The sequence below is a fragment of the Xyrauchen texanus genome, chromosome 39 (genome assembly GCF_025860055.1).
Source record: "Xyrauchen texanus isolate HMW12.3.18 chromosome 39, RBS_HiC_50CHRs, whole genome shotgun sequence".
Taxonomy (NCBI): domain Eukaryota; kingdom Metazoa; phylum Chordata; class Actinopteri; order Cypriniformes; family Catostomidae; genus Xyrauchen; species Xyrauchen texanus.
The window spans coordinates 5,326,152-5,334,329 of record NC_068314.1 but is presented as its reverse complement, the minus strand read 5'-3'; the positions used below and the strand labels follow the sequence as shown (position 1 = coordinate 5,334,329).

Below are 8,178 nucleotides of genomic sequence, written 5' to 3'. Positions count from 1 at the left end.
ATTGAAGAAGAGTTTTTTATTGTTTGTTTTTTGTTTTTTCAACAAGGATCATTTTGATTTTGCCAAATAGGGCTTGTTCCTAGTCTTTTGTTTGAAAAGGGTTACCCCAACCCCACACACACACACACACACCTTTCGGAGTTGCTTAGTCCACACTCTCAACTCCTCTGACTCTTTTGCTGTTATGGCACCCATGCTATGAAATTTACTCCCACAGTCACTCCGTGACATCACCTCTATCTCTACATTCATGTCACTGATCTCAGCCTGCATCATGTTGGTCTAATGATAGACTACACTCTTATAATGGAATACAATGACTATCGATGAATTGCCAACAAATGCCTTCATCAGCTAACTTACAAAGGACAATTGCATCTATGTGAATTTCTGCAGTTAATCTAGGATGAACTTCAAAGACATTATTCATTAATCTTACAGTTCATAAAAAATCTTTGTTTAAACACTGACCCTTAATACTTAGTTTAATCATTTTAAACCATGACTTGCACTATACATAAATAATATTTACATTATATTCATGCTGGTTAGCCAGAAGTAAAAGTTGTACGACCCAACTCGTTCCATTTGAAATGATTTAGCCAACTCTGTGAGAGTGTGTTCCCTCAGCCCATCCCTAAAATCTGATCATCGTTGGAATGTGTATAAAGGTACGCGTTCTACTTGCTGAAATCATGGTAAGCTTCAGTAAGACCCAAGTATTAAACATCTTCAAGATTTAGCCAAGCACATACTCTAGAAAATATTTAATTTTTTTAAGCAAACAATTCTAAGTTCAAAATGATTTCTTTCAAAAAAGTAGCACATAGGATAAAAAAAAACAATAAAAGGTACATTGTTCTTCAAAGTCAACAAAAGTTTTATAAACATAAAGCCTGTGAATTCAGTAGTATAGCTTGTGAAGTAGGATTCACCAAATAAATTACATTGTACAAATAAAACTAATTCTACAGCACATATGCACAGATCATTCAACAGGTGAATGTTAAATAATGGTCATCTTGCTACAAACACACACAGAGTAAAACATTTTCATGCTTCTAAAGGCAAGATCTTGTCTTCTGAGACCAGTGACGCCATCGAGCTCTGACTGCTGCTGCCGCCATGTTCCTGCTGTGGAAAACAGAAGCTGCACTCTTCAGGAAGAGACCTCTGATTTGGCCCTGCTAAATAGAGAGAGACATGAGCCTTTAAACAATGTCTGCTAATAGTTGAATGTCAACTATTCCAGGTCACATTTGAACTACCAAACAAATATACATATATATACACACACACACACACAACTGTTAGTTCCAGACCGCGAAATAGGGAGAATTACCTACGCTTGGACAGCAATTTTTCAACTGAGAAAGCTGATCTTCAGAAAGCTGACATATCTCTGCTTTGGAGTGGCAACAGGTGATCACACACACTCCGTGTGTCTCTCTCGCTCTTTCTTTCACTCTCTCGCTCACTCACACATACACATTCACATAGACATCCATCCTTGTTTATCCAATAACTTGGTAGAAACAGCACAAGCCGTGATAATATTTCTGAAGTGACATTTTTGAATTACTAGATATTGCTTAAATATTTAAAAGCAATATCACACAAGCAATATATATATGCAGTACTGTGCAAAAGTTTTAGGCACTTGGGGAAAAATGTTGCACAGTGAGGATGTCTTCAAAAATAATTACATAAATATTTTTCATTTATCCTGAGCAAACATTTTTACAGTGTGAAATGCAAAATTCACTCATTACCGTAACTTGAAAAAATATTAATATCTATAAAATCTATATATATATAATATGGTTGCATTGTAAGTATTGTCTTTAATTAAAAAAGTGCTTTATTTTTTAAAACTCATTGCACACCAGTATTCTTACTGTTATACATTGGGTGGTAAAATGTGCCTAAGTGTGTCTAAGAGAACTAATAGCGGACTACATTTTCTTTATGCAATATTTGATTTCCTGTGTGTGTTTCATTTTAATTTCGGGGTGAAAAGAACAGGTTTTGTGAGATTCACCCTAATAAATTAAGGACTAATTGTTATAAACTATGAATTGGCAATATAAATGTAAATAAGAGAACAGGCATAATTGGCAAGAACTTTTACCATTTAGTGGTTCTTTTGTTCCAGGGGGTTTGTGGGTTGCCTTTCCTCTTCTCAATTCCAGGTAAAGGATTGTAAGCACAGGTATTGCTATACAGAGGAGCCCGAAACTGATGAGAATCCATGTGGCATCTGTGGTGAAGAAATTCAAAAAGGCAATAATGAGCGAATCATTTGAATGTAACTTTTTAAATTAACATTGACAGTATCCGATTGCTGGTATCTATATAGTTCAGCTGAAATCTGAAATGGTAAGACCAATTTAAGGGCCTGTGCAAAAACCTGTGTTGTCAGGTCCAGACTGAATCTATAGACTTTTTTGCATTTTCTGGGATTTTGGGGGAAAATTTGCTGAATTATGTGGATCGAATTTAAACAACAATGTAACCAAATACATTCCAGATTGGAGGAGGCCACTTCTTTTAATATTGATCTGGGGAGATTGGCTCCCCCCTCAATGTTTAAGGCCTCTACACACTTCATACGAAATCGAAGAAAGAACAGGGGTGACATCTAGAGCCAAATCTGACCAAAACGAAGGTGTTTCCAAGTTGATTGTTGATTGTAACAGCTCACCAAGGCGAACTATCAGGCGAACTGCTTCTAAACACCTTCTTACTGACATTGTTTCATGTGACGTCATTGGTAGATGTCACCTGGAACTCCACCCTTTCGTTCAGTTAAGATTAGTCAACATGAACACACCAGCATTCAGAGTTTTTAGCGAGCTGAGAGAAATTTTCCCAGAACATTGTCAAATCTACTCAAATACTCGTAAGTACCCATTCACTCATGTGCCATCTGCAACACCGTTCACACATCTTCCCAAAGAAAGATATGCCTATCATCATTATTTTGTCTGAATTCTACCCATTAAAGTAATATATATGCAGTAAATAATGTGTAATTTGTCATGTTTACCTTTTGCATTCATGGAGCTAATACGCTAACACGCGGACATATTATACACCGATTACACTCTTTTGTTGTCATTTATGATGACACTGATACTACTGCAAAGATGAGTGTATAAAAGAGTGTTGAATCATCGAGTAATTCAAACATCTTGTTTTACTGATCTCGTGTGAATTCTGCTCATAAAATGAGGCCTGAATTCATTTATAACACATTTTAATGTCTTATTAGTTGATGTTTTACCAGTAGTCTTGAGCATCTTCATATTTAAATTCTCATCTAAAAGCCTTCCCCAGTGGTGTGGCTGGTCTCTAAATGTTTGCAAACAGTATGTTTATAACAGCTCAGCTGTTTCAAACTTCTTTTTGGCTCTGAGCGAAGAACGAAGAAGCACAACATGGCCTTTATTATGGTTACAGCCCTGGATTTAAATATGGTTAAAAGTATATATAAACAAATATGCAAGTGTCGGGGGATTTGTGAAACTTTGAGTGTTTCAATTCTGCAGAAATCTGAGGAGTTGTGAGGGTGCAGATTCTGTACAAGACAGATTATCAGAGAGGACAGTTACAGTAACTGGAATGGCCTCTTATTCCTCAGCCTTTAATTTTTGCCATACATACTGTTTTCTGTGTTGCTTAGTGGTGACATTGTTGGTTTGTTATCATGTGGTAACGTGGTTTGGTTTGTTTCCTTTTTAGGGCCACAGATTACATCAGACTCCGCTTTTCCAGGAACAATTATTTGCTGGCCAGGCTGCGAACATCTGTTGATCAAAGGATGCAGAATATGACATGTGTTATGTAGTTTATAAGTAATTGTTTAGCCCATTAATTTTTACATATTAATCCCCTTTTCTCCCAATTTGAAATGCCCAATTCCCATTACTTAGTAAGCCCTCGTGGTAGCACGGTTACTCACCTCAATCCGGGTGGCTGAGGACTCAGTTGCCTCCGCTTCTAAGACCATCAATCTGTGCATCTTATCACGTGGCTTGTTGTGCATGATATGTGGAGGCTCATACAACTCTCCGCAATCCACACGCAACTTACCACACACCCCGTTGAGAGCGAGAACCACTAATCGCGACCACAAGGAGGTTACCCCATGTGACTCTACCCTCCCAAGCAACCGGGCCAATTTGGTTGCTTAGGAGACCTGGCTGGAGTCACTCAGCACACCCTGGATTCAAACTCACGACTCCAGGGGTGGTAGTCAGCGTCAATACTCACTGAGCTACCCAGGCCCCGTAGCCCATTTTTAACCGCTCAATCTTCTGTTAGATATTTTGTATATGATGCAATAATGTAAATACATTTTAAGGGTGACTTAAGTGTCAAAATATTTTTGTGGGTTAATGTTTCCAGAAAGAATACACAACATTTTTTTTTTAAAGTTAAATGGATCGAACCTGGTCCAGTTGATGCAGTGGTGATGGATTTGGTCATTGTATGTGCCTGGAGGACATAGCTCACACGTTCCTGAATTCATATGAGAGACAGTGAACATCTTACACTCAGTATAGATGAATATTGATTATTGATATAAAAAATGTAGAATCTATTCTGGACTCACTGTTTCTAGTAGGTTGATGTCCCTTCTTACACTCTTTTTCACAGAAGGAGCACTTGCTATCTCCACAGCGAAATCCTTGAGAACACTCGCAAACTGTGTCGCTGCTGGCAGTACATTTCTCCTTGACATGCAGTGTACCTGGAGCAGAAGAGAAGCAGAGAAGGACTTGGTCAGTCTTGTTATCTCAGCATGGTAGCCACCCTTACATGTTCTGTAGAATAAAGCAGCTTTTTCTATCCCACTGATATGACTGAAGCAGTTGTATTATTATTATTTCATGAAAACTAAAAAGAAAACATAAAAAAATGTATCTAAAGATATCATAGGAATTTTGACATTTAATCAGGTGCAGGATATGATTACAGATATCTTTTAAGTTTTAACACCAGTTATTTGTTTTGCATTAGTGAAAAAGAATTTATATAGACATATTTACTGGCAAAATAATAATAATTATAATAAAACATTCTAGATATCAAAAATAGAATTTCAACTAATAAAAACTTGATATGTAACTGCATTTCCACTAGTATAATTTCACAGCGATCTGTCAATCTGTCATTCACTCCTGTTGAAAATGCAATTACAGATATCGATAATTCATTTCTTACTAGTTGAAACTTGGGGGGTTGTTCTTCATCTCTTGTGAGTTCTAAATAATTAAACATTTGTCAAAAGCACTATTAATATTTTAGGGGTCAGTTTATGGGTACTTAAAGCCATTTTAGACCAAATGGTTTTAGTTGGGGAACAGTGCCGTTTCATACCAATCTGGGCTTGTCGGCATGATTGTGGTTTATTTTTTATTTATTTTTTTTATATCGGTGTGCTGTAAAATCAGGATTAGACTGGACTGAATGAGCAAGTGACCAATTGTGAGGGTTCCAGCAGGACTGAATCGTGCACATGTGGAAATGCTACAGTAATCTTCACTTACAGTAGGTGCTCATAACCGTTTGACCCAATGGAGGAAAAGTGTTTTTTGTTCATATTAACATTCATATCATGCACTGTACCTATACACTGAGTGCATCTGAGACAGATCTTCTGGTCTGAGCCTGAAATATAGGTGTCATTTCCACATGGAGTACACAAAGCGTTTGGTTCTGTACCACAGGCGGTGACAAGCCGATTTCCTGCAACATACACAAAGTACAAATTTTATGAGTCAGTGGTCTTCAAAACAGTTGAATACATAAGAATCAAATTGAAAGTAAAACTTATGAATATTGAGAATGAATGAAGCTGTCTGTTGTGGTTTGTGTTTCACATGATCACGTTTGACACATTTGCACCTCGCCCTCTCATCTCAAGTCTCAAAGTGTGTATGTGTGGAGGGAGTGGAAAATTGCATATCACTTTATCTATCTTCACAGTATTTATCTTCATGTTACTGTGCATTTACACAGGCACTCTGATATTTACCATGCATTAATGTTGAATGATTATCATATTCATACACCATGACATTTACATGGTACTCAAAGTATATACCATGATATTACTACAATGGTTCTTGTCCAAAAATGGTATTACCATAGTTCATGTCAAAAAATTGGAATGGTGCTATATTCAAAAAACATTACTATGGTACATGTCCAATAACATTTTATTACCATAGTACATGTCCAATAACATTTTATTACCATAGTACAGGGGTGCCCAATACGTCGATCGCGATCTACCAGTCGATCGCAAAGGCAATGCTGGTAGATCGCACAAAAATGAAATGTACTTTCGTTAAATTTGAATACAAATAAATTTAATGTCTTTCCTTCTTTTAGTTTCTGTCTGACTTGCACTTGACGAGTAAATATTGACCAGGAGGTTTTGTTTATTCAGTTGCCATGACTTCCAAGGATTTCTGAGAACAGAGCGCGAAATTGCGATGCTACTGCCCGGACAAAACCAAAACCAAAACCTCGCCTGGTCAATATTTACTCGTCATCAGAATAAGGTAAATGCCCTGGCTATTGTAATCTATTGTGCTGTAGGTGTTTTGGGTTTAGTTTTAAACTGAATGATATCAACATTGAACATTATTATATCTTTTTTTATTAATTAGAAGATGAATTCCATGTAGGGATACATGCAGTAGTCCCAACAAGCATTTTCTTATTTTAAATGAAACTGTGTTTTTTTAGTTGGTAGATCTTATTGAGTTGGTCATTTAAAAGTAGATCATCACACAAAAAAGTGTGGGCACCCCTGCCATAGTACATGTCCAAAAATAATGTATTACCATGGTATATTTAAAAAATAATAATAATAAATAAATGTTATTAACATGGTACATAACCATACGTCAAGGTATTGCCATGGTACATATAAAAAACATTGAAAAACATAACCATTTTATTAACATGGTACGTCCAAAAAAACAAGAGTTATTACCATGAGACGTGTCCAAAAGAATGGTATTACCATGGTATGTGTCAAAAAACATGGTATTACCAAGGTACATGTCCAAAAAACACATTATTACCATGAGACATGTCCAAAAACATGGTATTACCATGATACATGTTGAAAAAACAAAACAAGGTTTTACCATGTTACATGTCCAAAAACACGTTATTACCATAAGACATGTCCAGAAACATGGTATTACCATGATACATGTCCAAAAAACACATGTTATTACCATGAGACATGTCCAAAAACATGGTATTACCATAAGACATGTCCAAAAACATGGTATTACCATGGTGAATGTCCAAAAAAAACAAGGTTGACTTGTTGACTACAATAATACGATTGGAGAGTCAGCGTTCATACCCTATTTGTGACCTAGTTATGCACTTTTACAAATTTGTACATTCTTCCCAAGATCATCTTTTAGTCATGCCTCCTGAACTCTACTGTTTACTTGTATCGCACTTGTATTCCCTTTCTTAGTGGTGTCATACCTTTGCGTTAAAGCTCACCTGGTTTACACCTGTTACAGCACACATTTTTGGAATCCTTCACCGTACTCCAGTCCTGGCATCCAGATACCACACCGTGTCCTGCAGCCAGAACTGGGACAGCCAAAAGCAGGACCAAACCATGCACCAGCCTCATTCTGCACTACACACTTCGCACACTTGTCTGACAGATGCCGAGAATGAAGATCTTCTCTAGCAGAGCTGCTTCTAAAGAAAAGCCTTATGTTTGCGAGGGCCGTCTGGAGCGCTCACACGTGAAACCACAATGGTAAGTTCCAAAACGTCACAAGTTTACACCCACAACTTGTACACTCACACATGCATAAAGTGTGTCTGAAAGTGAGTCATCAACTTTCAGAGTGTTTTTTTTTTATATATATATATATAAATGCTGACAACCTCCAGTGTAGGGATATTCCTTGCAATAATGCTTTGAATTTCACTTGTTTAAACTGTGTGTGTCTAACCAATCATCAATCATAGAAAATGACATTTTATTTATGTTTTAATCAGTTTACATAAAGGATTCTCTATGATTAGCCATTCATTTTTAAATTCACTGCATTTCTAGGGGAATTGAGAAGTATTTTTCTGTTAACTTCTGTTTAATCTTTGCAGCCATTCAAATAAAAT

General features: G+C 36.7%; 1 protein-coding gene across 2 annotated transcripts; it reads right to left on the bottom strand.

Moving 5' to 3' along the window:
• Positions 1–7: 7 nt before the first annotated feature.
• tnfrsf9b (tumor necrosis factor receptor superfamily, member 9b) lies at positions 8–7,789 on the bottom strand. 2 transcript variants are annotated; one of them, XM_052111466.1, is made up of 7 exons: positions 7,546–7,789; positions 5,635–5,754; positions 4,619–4,756; positions 4,455–4,524; positions 3,667–3,809; positions 2,132–2,260; positions 8–1,187 (listed from the first exon to the last, which is right to left on the bottom strand). In XM_052111466.1, exons 1-7 carry the CDS (start codon positions 7,679–7,681, stop codon positions 1,054–1,056), a joined length of 870 nt encoding a protein of 289 aa, XP_051967426.1. In that variant the 5' UTR covers positions 7,682–7,789; the 3' UTR covers positions 8–1,053. The 2 variants fall into 2 exon arrangements, with proteins under 2 accessions (XP_051967426.1, XP_051967427.1); XM_052111467.1 differs by having other exon boundaries at positions 8–1,184.
• Between the last annotated feature and the right edge of the window lie 389 nt (positions 7,790–8,178).